This window comes from Trachurus japonicus, chromosome 21, assembly GCF_045865225.1.
Source record: "Trachurus japonicus isolate A0001 chromosome 21, Traja_1.0".
In the NCBI taxonomy this organism is placed as follows: Eukaryota; Metazoa; Chordata; class Actinopteri; order Carangiformes; family Carangidae; genus Trachurus; species Trachurus japonicus.
The window spans coordinates 33,698,532-33,717,773 of NC_140927.1; the positions used below are offsets into that span (position 1 = coordinate 33,698,532).

The 19,242-nt window shown below is 43.5% G+C and overlaps 3 protein-coding genes across 3 annotated transcripts; all 3 read left to right on the forward strand.

The window, feature by feature from the left end:
• Nucleotides 1-10,122: 10,122 nt before the first annotated feature.
• Nucleotides 10,123-11,049, forward strand: LOC146965645 (olfactory receptor 6N2-like). Its single transcript, XM_085764574.1, has one exon. It carries the CDS (start codon nucleotides 10,123-10,125, stop codon nucleotides 11,047-11,049), a length of 927 nt encoding a protein of 308 aa, XP_085620700.1.
• A 318-nt stretch (nucleotides 11,050-11,367) lies between these two features.
• Nucleotides 11,368-14,759, forward strand: LOC146965646 (polyadenylate-binding protein 1-like 2). The gene is given in 4 exon segments (XM_085765070.1): nucleotides 11,368-11,376; nucleotides 12,910-12,995; nucleotides 14,199-14,302; nucleotides 14,305-14,759. Coding segments are annotated over 4 exon segments (654 nt in total).
• Nucleotides 14,760-17,137: 2,378 nt separating this feature from the next.
• On the forward strand, nucleotides 17,138-18,064 carry LOC146965647 (olfactory receptor 6N2-like). Its single transcript, XM_085764636.1, has one exon. It carries the CDS (start codon nucleotides 17,138-17,140, stop codon nucleotides 18,062-18,064), a length of 927 nt encoding a protein of 308 aa, XP_085620762.1.
• Nucleotides 18,065-19,242: the final 1,178 nt, after the last annotated feature.

A 19,242-nucleotide genomic window follows, 5' to 3' on the forward strand; every position in this document is an offset into this window, starting at 1 on the left:
CAGAACCTCATGGTCAGTAGACCTTCACTCTGCCTCTAGGCCACAGTGTACACACAGTTGCAAAGACTGTTGTCTGTTGATGAGCTGCACTCGGTCTCACTCTGAAGTTAACGAGCCCAAAGCTGCACCAGTTGGAAACACACTGTGTCAACACCAAGAAAGCTTGAGAGTTAAGCTAAACTCATGAGTGACTTGCATTGAAAATTTCTGTGAATTTCAGGCTGAGAGCAGCAGTTTCAACATGAAGCAAGTTATCAGAAGTCAACAGAGGACGACTGGGAAAATAATTCACTATAATAGTTGTTGAGGCAAGATTTGAATCAGTGACCTTTGGGTCTTCAGCCCAGTGATCTAACCACTTGGCTACAGTCACAGTCAGCATATGAGGGGCAAAAGAAAACCTTTAATAAGAGGATCACTGGCTTCTGCTTAAAAACAAAGTAAGGAAAGTGCAGAAATTAGCCACACCAAGTAAGAAGAGGACTTTTTTGTGACCTGTGACTATTTTTTGGTGAATTAAAACGAATTTAAAAACACTTAACAGCAAGTTTCAAAGTTGAGCTCCTTCTACTGCTGCTGTGAAAAAAATGAACTGGTGTGAATGGGAGCAGAGAGCTCCCTGGATGCATTTAAAAAATATTTTAAATTATTCTCTAAGTGTCTTTGCGTTTTTGACGAGATTTTTAGCAAGAAGACAAGTGTGGCTACAAAAGTGGAGAAAATCATGTGTCTAGAGTTTAATTTGTGGCCGTGCTGACAGTTTAGCGAGAAAAATTCTAGAATGTTTTTTTGGTCTCCCTCACTCTAATGATGATGTCACGCACTCTAAGCTCTGCTCATTAGACGCAATTGATAGCTTTCAGGCCCCGTCCATACGAACGCGGGTATTTTTGAAACCGTGTGTTTCTCTACACCTTTTGGCCTTTCGTCCACACGTAACCGCAGTTGTGGGCTCCTGAAACCGGAGTTTTTTGTAACCGGAGTCCAGGGTGAACTTTTTCGAAAACTCCGGTTTCAGCTTCACGTGTGGACAGGAAAACCGGACATTTTTCAGAAATCCCTGCCCTCCCTAGTTACTGTTGCTAGCACGTCAAGTTCTCGACGCTGACCACTCAGACGCTCCTGTGAATATCAATAATCACTAAACATGCGGACACTAATACAAAACCGCGTGGTCACCATATGTGGTTACATGCTGCTATTCCGACATGCCGCTATTTCGACATTGACTTCTAATTTTATTTTTCAAGCGTCCCACTATTCCGAGATTATTTTTTTCATTGTCGGAGTAGGGGCACTTTACTATTTTTCAAACATTCCGCTTTTCCGACATTGATTGATTAGGCTACGTTATAGTCAGACCTGTCCTGATTTTTTTTCTTCATCTGAGACACTGTTTCTCATACACAAATACATAGGCCTATAAGAGAGAAGAAAAAACAAACCCTCCAAGTTTAAAAACACACCGGCAGCAGCACCCCTGATCTGCAGCTACTGAGACTGTTATTATTCTGTCACTGAAGTCAGCTGAAGAGAGAATAACTTTGTTGCTGCTCCACAGAGCGCACATGGCTAATTAATATGCACGTGCTGACCATATATGGTTGTCTAGGCATTCCGGGGACAGAGGTGTGTTCACGTGCACAACTGCACACCATTCTTGTATCCAGTTTGATTTATCAAAGAGAAATTGCGGAGAGTTGTGCATGCACAGTTTGATAGATCTGAAAAAGGTGTAAATATTTTGGGTGTCTTTTCTCCGTAGGCCTAAGCAAAACATTTAGTAGCAGCAGTTTTACACTGCTTACTTAGGCTACAGTTTTGATAAATGAGGCCCCAGGCCCTGAGCCCAGAGCCCAGACGCTCACAGATGCACTTCTCCGCGGCGCTGTCCGTGGTGCTGAAGGTGACAGGTTAACTTGACAAACAAACTGCAGCATAGTTCTGTTTGTTTATCATGTGTGTTAGTTTTGTTTGCGACTTGATAGTTGAGTTGTTGAAATTAAGAACATCACTCCCTCATCAAACCGGTGATAGGCATGCTGAAAAGAAAACAGAGAGAGACGCGCCTGGGTATCGCAGCTGTAAAAAAAAAAAAAAAAAATCGGAATAGCGGTATCAAAAAGTGTCGGACTACCGGCATGTCTAGATAGAGGGATGTCGTCTAAGAGCAGGATGTCTAAATAGAGACATGTCGGAATAGCGGGCGGACCCCACCATGCTGATATGGCTAAAATAGGCTTTTATCAAATTGTAAATTGCGGTCACTTCCCCACTGTGTTGCTTCCTTCCGTCCTGTACATTTGTTTTCAATGAAGCCTTTCAGAATCAATCAGTGGATCGATGGATTATCGTTACGATGTTAGTACCTATTTGTGTATTTTCGTATATAAACAAGAGATTACGGGCGGGGTGTGTTAGTAGCGCGGACTCGCGGTGCCGGTCAGTTTGAGCTGTTTGAGCCTCCACTCTCTCTGTACAAGTTACAGCTGCTTTCCTGTTAGGAGTGATATCACCACCTACTGCTTTGGAATGCACATGAAGACGGATTTGCGGTTTCATGTGGACGTAGTTATTTTTTATCACACCGGTGGTGTGGACGCGAATTTTTTTTTAACCGGGGTCCAGAAAAGTTCGGTTTCAAAAATACCCGTGTTCGTGTGGACTAGGCCTCAGTCACGTGACTTCCCAGTGACCTGGCAGTCAAAAGCAACATTCTAAAATGGCAGCACGATGTACTTTCTATGGACAAACAACCGAGTAATTACTTAAATCATCTGCCAGCAGCCGAGAAAGAAAGATATAAAAACAGCTTTGAAGTTTTGGGGACTTGTGACCCATATTCAACACCAGCTGCTGTATACGAGCTGTTTAAAATGACCAGTTCCCTGCCGAAGCTCGAGTTGGCCGATGTTTTACCTGGTGGAGAATCCATCATCCTCCACCGCTTGCAACCAATATTTCCGGTGTTATGGCTCAACTGGTTTCTGATTAAAAGCCCCATTTTGTAGTTTTTTGATCTTAAAATAATGTTTCTGAACTCATTGAAGTGGTAGAAATGTACCTGTAACTTCCCTGTGCGGGAACCGTCCTGGTACCGCAGTTACGCTGAGCTCCACAGTCTGAGCTCCAGCCCACTGAGCCCAGGCTCCCTGCTCCTGTCATCCACAAACCAGCCCTGTGCTGGGCTGCACGGTGACCAGCTGCCCCCCCGCCCCCCGCTACGCACCGCTACCGACGGCAACGATGACGGCGGTCCGATAGCAGCGGGACTGGCGGCGGCGGCGATGGTAACCCGGGACCGCCTGACACGGCAACAGCACCGCCCGCGGCAGCAGCGACATGGTAACGGGGGTCGGGACCGACCGCGGCGCGGCGAGGACGATGGTAACGGGGTCGGTATTGTTTAGCGTATTTTCAGAGTGTTTTCCATTAGTTCGTAACTTTAACATGACAGGCTTTGTCATAGTGTGTAGTATTGTGCAGAGTGAGAGTAGTGTGGCGCTGACTGTCCGTATGGAGGAATAGCCAGGCTCACTCACAGAAGCATATTGGCTGCACTAACATGTGAACTGCGGCTTGATTTGTGAATTTGTGAAAAATCTGCGGACGGAAGTGCAGCACAGCTGTTGTTCGGTATGGTAACCAGTTAAATCAGACACCAGTTGGGCCATAACACCGGTATTTTGAAGCAGCAGGGAGCAGTCTGTGTTTTTCTGCCTTGTCCTAAACCAGCGGACAGCGGGGAAGTGGATTGTTTTCACCGCCAGGGGGGGCGTTCCATACGGGCCGTGACGTCACATGAAAACTATCAATAGAGGGTATGCGTTTACGTCACGTTGCCCTCTACGTTGCCCTCTGCAACGCCCCGTTCGATCGGACTGAGTGGCAAAACAAGCGTCTCTCAACATGCTGGCGGATAGCGGTGGACTCATAAACTGGATAAAATATCTTATATCAAAACAAATTGATGTCAAAAGGAATCGACAACCAGCTCCCTAAAACCGTCTGCTGCACGGACACTGACTGTAACACAGTGTGACCGCGGTACCTGCTGAGTGACTGACAGGCTCACTGTTACTGTGCAGAGGGACCAGATTACAGCTGTTACTGTCGCCCTGACAGTGACTCCCGACACTAAAACACAAGCTGCTTTTATTCTGGAAAAACTCTGACCAGTCAAACTGTAGGATGTGTTAGAGACTAATTTATCTGTCTAAACATAATAACTATGACACCTGAAACGGTAAACACAGCTGATCGATCGAAAAAAATTACCGCTCCAGTGAATTTACTTTCCGTCATTGAGAACAGGTTCTTGAATGTAACTCGGTCAAAGTGAGACGTATCCTCAAGATTTTTAGCAGCTCTGTTAGGTGATGCTGCTTTGCATGCTGGCAAAGCTAGACATGTCAGACTTGTGTGGGCTCGGAGAAAATTGCTTCGTTACTTGCTCGTTTTTAAACTTTGGCAGCTCTGCCACTCGTCTTTTTGCCACTCAGTGGACGTTCCACAGCGACTTCCAAGTACCGTGACGTCATGTGCATACCCTCTATACACACCCATTCTAAAGCTGGATTTTGTCAAAAATTTTTATGATTTTAAAACTGCCAAATATCAGAAACTGTTGAAGATATCAATAAGCTGAGTCATAGAGGAACACTTAAAAAGCTTGTCTACAGCTTAGAATTTGAATGAAGTCTCTAGCTGAAAGTATGCTGAAGCTTTAGAGGCTGAAAGAAGTAAGAAGATTTGAAGAGTTTCAAGACTGTTCCAATGCATTCTCTATGGGCCAAAAAAATAAGAAATAGTTGAATATTGCAAAAAGTATGAATAGTTGAAAAGAGAAAAGTCATAGCACGCTAGACCAGAAAAAGCTGCACATTTTGATATATTAATTGTTGAAATAGCAAAAAGTATGAAGCAGAAGAAGAATGCAGAAAAAGGGTGGAAGTAGTAAGAATAAAGAGTAGAAACAAAATGGCGGAGAGGAAGAACAATTCACACTAATAACTTTGTGCTCATTGATGTTACAAATTTGCAATACAAAAAAACTTCTGTATGATCAAAGAAGGAACCATGTCTCTTCAGTTTGCAATGTTATTAGAGCATAATGATCTCCACTGCAGGTAAAACACAATATCATCCACGTCTGTTCAACCTTGCCAAATGCAGAGATGCATTTACTTCCTTGATAAAAAATGAAATAAAACTGTAAAAAGAAGCATTTCCAGCAGGAAATGCGTGTGAATGCTGAAAGCAGCTGAACGCTATTGCTGAATGAGCTGAAGAAATTGTTGAGGAAATGTTGAAAAAGGCGAAAGCTAAAACATAAAACTTGAAGGCTGGGAGATGAATGTCTCTCTATGGGTGAAAGAAAGAGGCAAGAAAGAAAGAAGGAAGTAAAAAGACAGAGGAAGGGGGTAGAAGAAATAAAGAAAGAAGATAAAGAGAGGAAAAAAAGGGGCAGAGAGAGGGGTATGATACTGTACATGGAAAGAGGTAGATAGAAAGAGATAGAGAAGGGTAGACAGAAAGCAAAGAAGTAAAGAAAGAAACAAGTAAAAAGACAGAGAAAGGGGTAGAAAGAAAGAAAGAAAGAAAGAAAGAAAGAAAGAAAGAAAGAAAGAAAGAAAGAAAGAAAGAAAGAAAGAAAGAAAGGGGGAGAGATAGATGGAGAGATAGATGGAGATACATAGATAGCAATAGAAAGGGGTAGAAAGAAAGAAAGCAAGAAGTAGAAAAGATGCAGAGAGGGTAGAAAGAAAGAGATAGATAGATAGATAGATAGATAGATAGATAGATAGATAGATAGATAGATAGATAGATAGATAGATAGATAGATAGATAGATAGATAGATAGATAGATAGATAGGGGGTGAAATAAATAAAGAAAAAGACAGAGAGGGGTGGATAGAGATAGAAAACCCCTTTTCTCCTGGCTTGATATCTCGGCCCAAACACAAAGAAAGGAAAAGAGAAAACCTCCCCCAGAGCCTCCACCCACCGTTTCAGCTGCCTAAACAGTTCCTCCAGCCGAGGACACTGGACCACCAGGTGCTCCAGGGTCTTCCTCTGACTGCAGAAGGGACATCCCTCCCCAGTGCTTGGATGAAGGTGACCTCTGTGTCTGTTCGTAGCTATTGCTCCGTGTATAATCCTCCACTGTAGATCAGCTACACGCTTCTCCACAGGGGGCTTATACAGGACCCGCCAGCTGCCTTTAGGAAAAAAGTCCGAAAGCAACCCCTCTGTCCACCTCGACGCCCTGACGTTGGCCAGGGAGCGGAAATTCAGCACCTTCACGCACACCTGGTACAGCTGCTTCTTCCCACATGCAGCAAAGGTGCCGAGAGATGGAACCATGAAGGAAAGGAGGAGTCCACTGTCTTCCCTCCATCTCTGGACGGGAGGACTGACCTCCAGCTCCGGGAAACCATGACCCACACCATCAGACCACTGCCCAGCCCTCCTGTTCACAAAGCCCCTCTGCACTGGTGACAAATGGCCCCAGACCTCGTCCATGATGTTCCTCAGGACTCTGGAGCACCTGATGTTCAGGACGCCACCAAGCTGGTCCAGCGACGCCCCCACCAGATGTCCCAGTTTGGTGACTCTGGCCTCGATGAACTTAGTCCTGAGTGTGGTGGAAGAAGAGACCATGGTGTTGTTGAAGAAGTCATTGTAAACCAGTGGCTCCTCAAACAGCCACATCCCTGGCCTGAGGTCAGGGCTCCGTGTGACCTTTAAGATCTGCCAGGCGTTGATCACTGATCTATAGAAAGGTACCAGTCCAGTCAAATCTGCTTGCCTAAGCAGAAAGAGCTGCCGATCCAGGCCAAGCCCCCCCGCCTTCCTGAGCAGCAGCAGAGCGGTGGAAACCCAGCCATGTCCCACACCGTACAGCAGCCTCTGCGCAGTCTGGAGCCTGAAAGCTGCTGTCCTGGACAGGATGTCCACCAGCCCCTGCCCTCCCTCTGCCACAGGGAGGTAAAGGGCCGATGCCCTTATCCAATGCTGACCCGACCAAAAGAAGTCCACCAGGAGCCGCTGCACTTCCCCCACCAGGCCTGATGGTGGCGCCAACACAGTCAGTCTGTGCCAGAGCGCCGAGGCAACCAGGTTGTTGACAATCAGAGCTCTCCCCCTGTAGGACAGCTGAGGGAGCAACCATTTCCATTTAGACAACCGAGCTTTCACCTTGTCCAGCACTCCCACCCTAGATAGATAGATAGATAGATAGATAGATAGATAGATAGATAGATAGATAGATAGATAGATAGATAGATAGATAGATAGATAGATAGATAGATAGATAGATAGATAGATAGATAGATAGATAGATAGATTAGTCCGCATATCGGTATCAGTTATTATCGGAAAACAGAAATTAAGGTGCTGGACAATATCAGCATATCGAATATCAGCAAATTTCCAATATCTGACATCCCTACTGTTTACTGAACTCACCTGAAGGTGTGGAGGACTGGGGGTGGGGCCTCTTTGACTGACAGCTGGGTGAGCACAGCCGCAAATTTAGCATGAACAGCAATGTCAGTTCCACACAGACCCTTCCTCTTTTACCATATTTGGATTAGTTGGGAGTCAGACACTGCCAAGGGTTACACCCTGCCTTTCCGAAAATATACTTCCATTCATCGTAATAGCAGGGTTTTCTATTTTTTCTAAAGACCCAGCTATTCCGAAAAGGCTATTGGGGAAGCCCCTCCATTCCGAGACCGCCCCACTCCGAACGGACAGACGGACGTAATCAGAAAGGAACCAGAGGCTGTGCAGTGCACAATGCGCATTGATCCTTTTTTCCTTTTTGGGGTCAAACGGATCTTGTGCATAATTAACTGCAAAACAAGCAAATACTTCATATTAATGACATATAACGTTCATTATGCTTCTAGCCTGTCTAGCCTCTACCTGGTCTTTTTACTAAACTTAACCAACTCCTTTCTTCATTGCCTAAGCCCAACCAAAGCAAAATTTATTTATTTTTCTCCCTCAGTCAGCTGTCAGCAGGAGCGGCGGCTGCAGCAGCCTCGCGCCCGTGTTCAATCCGGGTTCACCCACGCTCGAGCGCCGCGGGGGAGAGAAAAAAAAGTGTATTTCTTTTACTCTGTGGAGATCTCCCACAACGGAGTGGGTGAGAAAGCAAGTGGGACAGATCTGCCCAGTCCCTGAGCAGCGCACGTTTCACAGATGCCACAGCGCAGAATGTAAACAACCGTCACGCGGTTCAGCACCACGGACAGCTGCAGGGTGGGTGGGGGTGTCGGAACAGTGGTGTTTCGGTCGGACGTTCGGAATAGCGGTGTTTCGGAACAGTGGGGTGTCGGAATAGAGGTGTGTCGGAATGGTGAACCGTCCCCACTGCCAAGATGGCGACTAAGCTCACTCTGAGCTTATTGTATCTCCTTAAAGACAAGAGTTTAAGGGAAAAATCTCCTTTTAAAACCACAGTAATATTTGGTCCAACGACCTCTTTGACTGTCTACGTAAGTGTAAATATGACCAAAAGCAGCGGAAACAGCTCAAACTATGCCTTCAATTGATCATGCGCCCTGGCTACTTGGCCAAGGGGATGTCCCTTTGGGTGACTTGCAAGCGCGCATGACTATTACCCGGGAGGTATGGGTTCAATCCCTGCCCGGGCCCTCTTCACCTTGCCACATTACTTTAATTCGTTTTTCCAATGCTCCCATTAAATAAAGGTTGATTGTTTATTTGCACTACCGACTGACCACCGTAATCCACCTGTCACTTTACTTATCTATGTTTGTACTTGTACGTGTTCTCTGTTGTATTATGTCATTGTTCTCTGTTGTATTATGCCATTGCTCAGTTCTTGTTGCTGTCTTTCTTATGTGTGTACAAGTGAGTGCATAAAGTGGAGTCAAACTCCTTGTATGTCTGTACATACTTGGCAAATAAATCTGATTCTGATTGAATACCCCTCTAGTCGTCGTTTCAGTTCTGTACTGATGCTGATGAAAAAACGTGTTTTTATCTGTAAGAATTTACCATCATCATCATGCTGCATGATGTCAGCATGTACAGCAGCATGACCTAACAGAACTGCAAAACAATCTTGAAGATACGTCTTACTTTGACCGAGTTACATTTAAGAACCTGCTTTCAATGACGGAAGTAAATTCACTCGAACGGTAATTTTTCCCGATCAATCAGCTGTGTTTACCGTTTCATAATTCGAGTCCGTCTGTCAAACTCCAACCGCTGCTGCTTGGGTGAAGTAGGTGTTTGTGTGTGCTCGCTGTGACTCTCGGTCTCGGATGCTGCGTTAGCTAACATTAGCTTAGCTCGCCGTCATGCCATGCCCTGACCTGACCTGTCCAGTCCTCTTCATGGAGCGTGTTTGATTACGTGTGGGACGCTAGAGGGCACCAAGTGCTTTGTTTTTCACAGTGTGCTCTGTCTTTCTTTGAATTCAATAAAACTTTATTGATCGCTAAAATGATAAGGGAACTGTGTGCCGTTGTAAAACCTCACCAAAAAGGAATGGAGTAACGCAGCGTTTGGTGACAGGAACTGAGTTACTGGATTTAAAAAAACAACGCGTTACGTTATTAGTTACTGAATAAAATAACGGCGTTATGTAACGGTGTTACTAATAATGCGTTACTAACCAACACTGGTCGCAGGAATATAAATTAAACACTTATATTAAATGTATAGGCTAATATGTTGATGCACTTTACACAGTGATAATTGAAGCTCACTTTTTACTGAATAATCAAAGGCCACATTTTCCAGCGCAGACCTTTTGGTCTCCTGACACATTATACAAGTTTCAAACATCTTCTCTTGGTCGCTCTCTCTTTTCCACTCTTTGCAAAACCCCCAGAGTTCCATGAGGCTGTCCATGTGTCGACAGCTCGAGCCATGAGGGGTAAAGCAATCTGATAAAAGTCCCTCCTCAGTGTGAAAACTGGAGATGAACATGCTCCGAGGGGTCAGGTAACTGAATGAAAATACTCTCAGTTTACACTGTACAGGCTGATACCTTCTGTTATTGATACTTTAATTTGTCTGTTGTATTATCTGCCTTAATTTGTCTGTTGTATTATCTGCCTCTTCTATCAAGGTCAATTAATGGATGATGAATTTAATGTGACTTATGTTACTCTTGGGGGGCATGTGGAAGTGGACAGATACAGATATATATATTTTGTGATTATCTTTACAGTATATATTCTTATAATTTGCAGTAATTCCACCATTGTGTACCTTATATGGACTCACCAGAACCTGCATGAGCCCATGTATATTTTCATCGCAGCTTTGTTACTGAACTCTGTTTTTCTGAGCACCGTCATCTACCCAAAGCTGCTGATTGACTTTTTGTCTGAAAAACAGGTCATATCTTATTCAGCTTGTCTCTTTCAGTTTCATATATTTTACTCTTTAGGTGGCTCAGAGTTCTTACTGTTGTCAGCCATGGCTTATGATAGGTATGTGTCTATATGTAAACCTCTGCAATATCCAGTTATCATGAGAAGAACCACAGTGATTTTCTTCCTGATCTTAGCCTGGCTCCTGCCAGCCTCTCAGGTCGCTGTGCCGGCCGGACTCAGTGCAAATAAGAAACTCTGCAGCTTCACTCTGAAAGCAGTTTTCTGTAACAACACTGTTTATAAACTGCAGTGTGTTGTTTCAAGTGCACAAATTATACACGATATGGTGATTTTGCTGAATGTTGCACTTCTGCCTGTCCTCTTCATCCTGTTTACATACACCAGGATACTGGTCATCTCCTATAGAAGCAGCAGAGAAGTGAGGAAGAAAGCTGCACAGACCTGTTTACCTCACCTGCTGGTTTTAATCAACTTCTCCTGTTTGTGTGCGTATGATGTTATCACAGTTCAGCTGGAATCGGATTTTCCAAAAACTGTACGTTTAATAATGACTTTGCAAATAGTGATGTATCATCCTCTGTTTAATCCAATCATGTATGGACTGAAAATGAAAGAAATCTCTAAACACCTGAAGAGGTTGTTTTCTCCAGCCAAAATTATCTGATGTATTAATGCTGAAGCAAATGTACAGACGTGATGTTACTATGTGATATTTAAAGAAAATATTTTCAATTATTGTTTGTTTCTATGACAAATGCACATTAAGCAATACTGGGGCCCCTGACTTTGAACTCATTACACCTTTCTGAAAAACCCATCATGTTTGATTATTTGATGTGATACAGTTCATATTTCATTTGTAAACAACTAAATCTAAAAGATGAATGATGGTATATCCTGACATGACAATTAGGTTAGATACAAATGCTGTTTTAGTCCAGAACATAGACACATTCAAATGGATAATGTGTGTCTTGCCACCATGTACCATGTATATCAATATGAATAACTTTGTGCTTATTGATTGAGCTCATAATATTGATAATAACAGTAATACTTTACAGATATAGAATGAATGTGCAGTTAAATGGTGTCTTTTTGTACAATGACCTGGTGCCTTTATTGAGCAGGTTGTGATTCTCAGTTTGTGCCAAACAAAAGCACTTTAATCTGCAAGCGTGTAGTGACAGAAGACAGTAAATGTGCCAGGTCAAAAACTTCAAGGTTTCAGGTTTGATGTTACAAATTTTCAATAAAAAAAACTTCTGTATGATCAAAGAAGGAACATGTCTCTTCATTTTTCGATGTTATTAGAGCATAATGATCTCCACTGCAGGTAAAGCACAATATAATCCACGTCTGTTCAACCTTGCCAAATGCAGAGATGCATTTACTTCCTTGATAAAAAATGAAATAAAATAAAAACAGGAGGGGGGGAGGGGGGAAGAGGGAGAAGGGAGGAGGGAGAGGGGGGTTCTTGACTGTCGCTGTTCCGGAAAAGTCTCAGCGGGCGAGGTCACGTTTTTCTAGACTGACCCAGGGGGAGTATAAGGAACTAGAAAATTTCCTCTCGGGAAATTTTGAATGGGCCACGGCTACTGCCGATTTTGCCATCTCTGTCAACATGGGAATCAAACCCACGATCTTAAAGTCAAGACAGAGCTGATCAGACAGACACATGATCATCTTTCTATAAGCACTGATATGGAGGAGCTGTAATCACATTAGGTTACCTGTGTGTGTGTGTGTATGTGTGTGTGTGTGTGTGTGTGTGTGTGTTTATCTTGTGTAATAGGGCCAGGACTCAATTAAAACAATTAATCTAATTAATTAGAGGCTTTGTAATTAATTAATTGCATTTTAATCCCATATAAATATTTGACCTGAGAACAGTGAGAAGCATTTTTTTCACTTTAGTATACCATTGAATGACTGAATAGCTTAAGCAACACAACATTGTTTTTTTTTTCAAGGTGGTACTTAACCAAGACCAACATGCAAATTATCGATTAATTCATTAATCGATATTTGATACAGATTTAAATGGTCTTTCCTGCCAATACACTATGATGATTACTGTAGTATTTAACTAGGCTACATAAATCACAGTAGCATAAACTGATTTGTTGAACGGACCAGGTGATGGGCTGACTGGTCCTGTCTAACTTCTGTGTACTGGGTGCCATTGTGCAGGGTGTTAAGGCAGCCTTCTTCCACTGCAGTCCCTATGGTCCTGGACCCTTTGGCTGGTGGGGTGGGCTGCTTTCAGCTGGGGGGGACTCTATCAGCTGCTCCCACGAGAGGCATTTGACGCATTTGACACAGTCTGAATAAAGCATCTCAGTAGTATTGTCCATTATGTGAGGGTTAGGGTTGGCTGACCCTGTGATGGTGTATGGAGCATAGTGATATCTGCTGCGTTGGCTCCTCATCACCTGCTGATAATGGTTCTCATAGTGGTGAAAAGTTTGGAAATGGAAACCGTTTCCATCATGTCCATGTTTATTCTTGTGTCTGCGGTAAGGAGGTGGAGGGAGGGCAGGTCTGTGAGCTCTGTGTCCTGTTCACACCACACCTGCTGTGGGTGTTGGTTCTCAAAGTAGTCAGAGCGTAAGATCAAGTAGAGAGAGCATAAAAAAAACACTAGGGCTGGATTGCACCAACAAGGTTTAACTTTAAAACCAGATTAAATCATGGTTTAAGTTTAAATTCTGTTGCACGTTAACTGTGTTTTAATCACATGAAGGTGTGTGTTTGTGTGTGTGAGAGAGGATGCGCGCTGACGTGCGCACATGTACGTTAGCTGTGTTTTAATCACATGAAGGTGTGTGTTTGTGTGTGTGGGAGAGGTGGATTGTTTATGAAGTTAACGAGCCCCTGCAGGCTGAGACAGACAGAAACGTGGAGAAAAAGAGTGATTTTCTGCCTCTGCACCGGTCTCACATTTAGGCTTAGCATGACAAAACGGTAACTCCTATCAGAACAAAACACAGATCAACGTTGCTCTAAGGACTTACTGAAATTTTTGGTACGATTTGGTGTTTCTACAGTAAATATTTTGGCGACGCTGGCAGTTTTAAAACATCAGGCCGTTCTGCTTCTCTCAGAAAATATTTATATTGGAGTCAATGAGGAGCAGAGACAGACGTGGCCGCACTCAGAGGCTCCGAGTTTAAATTCTGTAAGTCTCTCTGATATTTTGAGCAGATGATAAGAGAGATAACAAGTTTGTCTTACAAATTCTGAAAAAATTATGTGTGTGGAGTGTAAATTGTGGCCGTTTGGAGTTTGGAAAGAGAAAAAATCTGGAGTTTTTCTGGCATCTCTCCCACTCTAACCGATGATGTCACGCACTCTGACACGAACATTCCGTGCAATACACAACCATTATAATCTCATAATTTCTCCAAAAATGATCGTGGTCATTGAACAGGGATTGATCAAAAACTATATGACCTATCAAAACGTGGTGTAATACGACAATACACAAGACTTGTGTCTACTGTTTAAAGTTTAAATGGAGTCTCTAGGTGAAAGTATGCCTGAGCAGTAGACGTTTGTTAAACTCCAATGATTGGTCTTTTTTGCTCTTTTTTTTTCGCCCGTCCCATTGACTTCAATGCAAATTTTTGCGCAGTTTTTCGCGACATTCGTAAACTGTTGAGAAAAGTAATAGCACCCCGATCCCGATCGAACCGCACGTTTTGATATATAATTTGGCCTGCAACTCTTCGAGTTGCAGGACTAGTAGCGAATCGAAAATCGTCCGGAAGATGAAAAATATTATGGAAGAAAAAATCCACACAATAACAGTAGTGCCCGGGCAAAGCCGCTGTCCGATAAATTCAGCCCGGCAGGTCCCATCCTCTCCATCAGAGTATGCAGAGACATGATCACCCGTCGATCCCTCGGATATGCCATGTCAACTTCCAACAGCTAGTTGATGCTGAAAGAGCCCTGGGCACCATGAATTTCGATGTAATCAAAGGCAGACCCCTCCGCATCATGTGGCGTGACCCCTCACTGAGGAAGAGTGGAGTGGGAAACATGTTCATCAAGAACCTGGACAAGTCCATCGCCTTCTCTGCGTTCGGAAACATCCTTTCCTGCAAGGTGGTTTGTGATGAAAATGGCTTAAAGGGTTACGGCTTTGTACGCTTTGAGACCCACGAGGCTGCTGAGTGGGCCATTGAGAAAATGAATGGCATGTTGCTCAATGACAGAAAAGTATTTGTTGGACACTTTAAATCTCGCAAAGAGAGAGAGTCTGAGCTCGGGGCACGCGCCAGAGAGTTTACCAACGTTGATGTGAGAATTACTAGAAAGAGCGTTTCCATAAGGAAAATGCGTGTGAATGCTGAAAGCCATAGCTGAAGCCATGCTGAATTAACATAAGAAATTGACAAAAAGAGGAAATTTAGGAATGAGGATCAGCGTCAGAAGCTGTGGAGACGCTGTGGATACTCGTGGATGGAGTGAGGATGACGGCTACAGTTTTCTCTTCTTTTACTATTTATTTTCTTTTTTCTATTTTGATTTACCAGTGCAAACATGTGATCGGATCTCACCGTGGACATGGAGACGCATGTTAACGCCAGGTGTAACTGACTCCGGGTCAGTTTGTCAGCAGCTGTCCCACCTGCTCTGAGCCTCGTGGCAGTGATGACATCACCTGCCTCCATTGGTCCTGGAGCTCAACACCTGGCAGCACGAGGCCCCGCCCCCTAAACCCAGCCAGTCCAAATATGGGCAGAGGGGGAGACTTCAGTTCACACAGGTTAGTGATAGTGATAGAGCTGCCACCTGCTGACACGGTTCTGACCTGGTTCTGGTCCATTTTTGACCTGGTTCTGGTCCGGTTCTGATCTGGTCATGATCTGGTTCTTCTAGTCGCTACAGCGACTGATACAAAGAGCAGTGAGGTGTTTATGGTTCTACAGAGATTCTCTTGGTCAGGTGCATTCTAACAGGTGTGTCCTGTTCTAACAGGTGTGTTCTGTTCTAACAGGTGTGTGTCCTGTCCTGACATTTTGAGGACCGGTCCAATGCATTTCCTATGGGACAAAAAAATCTGAAAAAGTGTAATATTTGAAAAAAAGTATAAAAAGTATTTAAAGAAATGAATATCCAGAAGAAGCTGCACAATTTGATGTTTTAATTGTTGAAGTAGCACAAAGTATACAGGACTAGTTGGACTGCAAAAAATGCCGGAAGATGTGAGAATTACTAGAAAGAGCATTTCCATAAGGAAAATGCGTGTGAATGCTGAAAGCCATAGCTGAAGCCATGCTGAATTAGCAGAAGAAATTGACAAAGAGAGGAAATTTAGGAATGAGGGTCAGCGTCAGAAACTGTGGAGACGTTGTGGATACTCCTGGATGGAGTGAGGATGACGCTACAGTTTTCTCTTCTTCTACTATTTATTTTTTTGATTTACCAGTGCAAACATATGATTGGATCTCAACGTGGACATGGAGACGAATGTTAACGCCAGGGGTCCGTTTCAGGAAGCAGGCTCAACATACTCAGAGTTTCCACTAATCTTGCTTTCTGAAACAGACCCCAGGTGTAACTGACTCCGGGTCAGTTTGTCAGCAGCTGTCTCACCTGCCTCCATTGGTCCTGGGGCATCCTCCTCTTATGGCCTCTATACACTGTGCATGACACACTGTGCGACATGGATCTAATAATCTTTGGTACGACGTCAAGTTTGACGTGTGCAGACTGTACGATGATCGTTCTACTGAATCGCAGGTCGCCCGCTACCCTCCCTCCCTCCCTCTTCACACACAGACACACACACACGTGTCTGTCACCGGCACCAGAGGAGCAGTAGCCTACCGCCAGTTGTCGTTTAGCGCCGTCCGTTATTTAAAACTGAAATCACGGCCTGTATTGGTACCGGAGAACATCACAGCGGTACCGTCACATAATAAGAGCTATCTACGAGGACGAAGTCACCTCTCCCGGCGTAAACACATCAATGTTCTCCGGTAGGCGACCGCTTCTCATCACAGTCTGCACATGGGTTTCTTTTTTTTTTTTTTTGACATAGTTTCACACACAACCTTTCTGATGGCTGTAGCCTATGTTCCTCCTTCTTCTGCGACAGTAAAAGGAAGCAAGCACTTTTCCAGACAAGATGACATAAACTATTTGTTTTTTTTAATTGAATGACTATTTACTCGGAAATAATTGCTCATCCCTGTCATCTGCGCCACCATAGTAAAACTGATAGACGTCCATCAGCTGATTAGTAGACGTACGTCGTAGCAGTTTTCTGACACTGTCAGAATTTAATCGCAGGTCGTCTTTGGTCGCAAGACGCTGACAACGGCCGTCCTAGAACCTATCTCACAGTGCGACGTAAAACGGCCGATTTAGAGCCACGACCAAAGATTTCGCCACGATTCTCCTACGATGGTCGTCTTTCGTCTGCGACGGCCCAAACTCGCACAGTGTGTACCGGCATTAGTCTCTTTTCCACTCTTTGCAAAACCCCCAGAGTTCCACGAGGCTGTCCATGTGTTGACAGCTCGAGCCATGAAGGGTAAAGCGATCTGATAAAAGTCCGTACTCATACTCAACCTCCTCAGTGTGAAAACTGGAGATGAACATGCTCCGAGGGGTCAGGTAACTGTGAATGAAAATACTCTCAGTTTACATGTGGCTACATTGTACAGGCTGATACCTTCTGTTATTGATACTTTAATTTGCCTGTTGTATTCCTCTTCTATCAATAAGGTCAATTAATGGATGATGAATTTAATGTGACTTATGTTACTCTTGGGGGGCATGTGGAAGTGGACAGATACAGATATATATATTTTGTGATTATCTTTACAGTATATATTCTTATAATTTGCAGTAATTCCACCATTGTGTACCTTATATGGACTCACCAGAACCTGCATGAGCCCATGTACATTTTCATCGCAGCTTTGTTACTGAACTCTGTTTTTCAGAGCACCGTCATCTACCCAAAGCTGCTGATTGACTTTCTGTCTGAAAAACAGGTCATATCTTATTCAGCTTGTCTCTTTCAGTTTCATATATTTTATTCTTTAAGTGGCTCAGAGTTCTTACTGTTGACAGCCATGGCCTATGATAGGTATGTGTCTATATGTAAACCTCTGCAATATCAAGTTATCATGAGAAGAACCACAGTGACTTTTTTCCTGATCTTAGCATGGCTCATGCCGGCCTCTCAGGTCGCTGTGTCGACCGTACTCAGTGCGAATGAAAAACTCTGCAGCTTCACTCTGAAAGCAATTTTCTGTAACAACGCTATTTATAAACTGCAGTGTGTTTTTTCGAGTGCACAAGTTATATACGATGTGATGGTTTTGCTGAATGTTATAGTTCTGCCTGTCCTCTTCATCCTGTTCACATACACCAGGATACTGGTCATCTCCTATAGAAGCAGCAGAGAAGTGAGGAAGAAAGCTGCACAGACCTGTTTACCTCACCTGCTGGTTTTAATCAACTTTTCCTGTTCGTGTGCGTATGAAGTTATCACAATTCGGCTGGAATCGGATTTTCCAAAAACTGTAAGTTTAATAATGACTTTGCAAATAGTGACGTATCATCCTCTGTTTAATCCAATAATGTATGGACTGAAAATGAAAGAAATCTCTAAACACCTGAAGAGTTTGTTCTCTCCAGCCAAAATTATCTGATGTATTAATGCTGAAGCAAATGTACAGACGTGATGTTACTATGTGATATTTAAAGAAAATATTTTCAATTATTGTTTGTTTCTATGACAAATGCACATTAAACAATACTGGGGCCCCTGACTTTGAACTCATTACACCTTTCTGAAAAACCCATCATGTTTGATTATTTGATGTGATACAGTTCATATTTCATTTGAAAACAACTAAATCTAAAAGATGAATGATCTGATGAATGATCATTTTCTGACATGATAATTAGTTAGATACAAATGCTGTTTTAGTCCAGAACATAGACACATTCAAATGGATAATGTGTGTCTTTCATGTTAATACCATATGAATAACTTTGTGCTCATTGATTGAGCTCATAATATTGATAACTAGAAAATTTCCTCTGGGAAATTTTGATAGGACCACGGGGGGCTACTGCCGGTTTTGCTACCTCTGTCAACATGGGAATCAAACCCACGACCTTAAGGTCAAGACAGAGCTGATCAGACAGACACATGATCATCTTTCTATAAGAAACTAAGAAACTGAGGAGCTGTAATCACATTAAGGCCTTGTCCACACAAGCCCGGGTATTTTTGAAACCGTTGTATGTCCTGTCCACACGCAACCGCGCTTTTGGAACCCTGAAACCGTGGTTTTTTGAAACCGGAGTCCAGGGTGGGGTTTTCGGCCGGGGTTGGTTTCACCGGGTGCGTGTGGACACTGCAACCGTGATTGTTTTTCTCGTTTACGTCATAGCTGCACACGTGCTGATGTAAACACTGCCAGCTCGCAGAGGTTGTTTGCAGCGGTTTGCAGGTGAGCTCGCAAAAATGGAGGTGACAAAGTGGATTTTTATCACTTTTTTTTGTTTTTTTTTACATCATCTAAATGCTATTTGTATAGTTTTTCGATGAGAAAAATATAACGAAACGGTCGTCAGGACGATCCTCTTGTCAGCTCCAAACTCACCCTCAATCACAGACCACAGCTGGTTTTCCACACAGCATCATTTACAGTAACAAGTGACGCTACAGATCAGCTGTTTTTAAAATGACAGAACTACTACAGTAGCGCCGCAGTTTCTTATTCCCCACCTTGTTTGAGAGTTTTTCGGGATGATTTTCATGAATGAACAGGCAATAGCCTATGTCACTGTCAGACCGGGTACGACGGGAGGGGGGGTT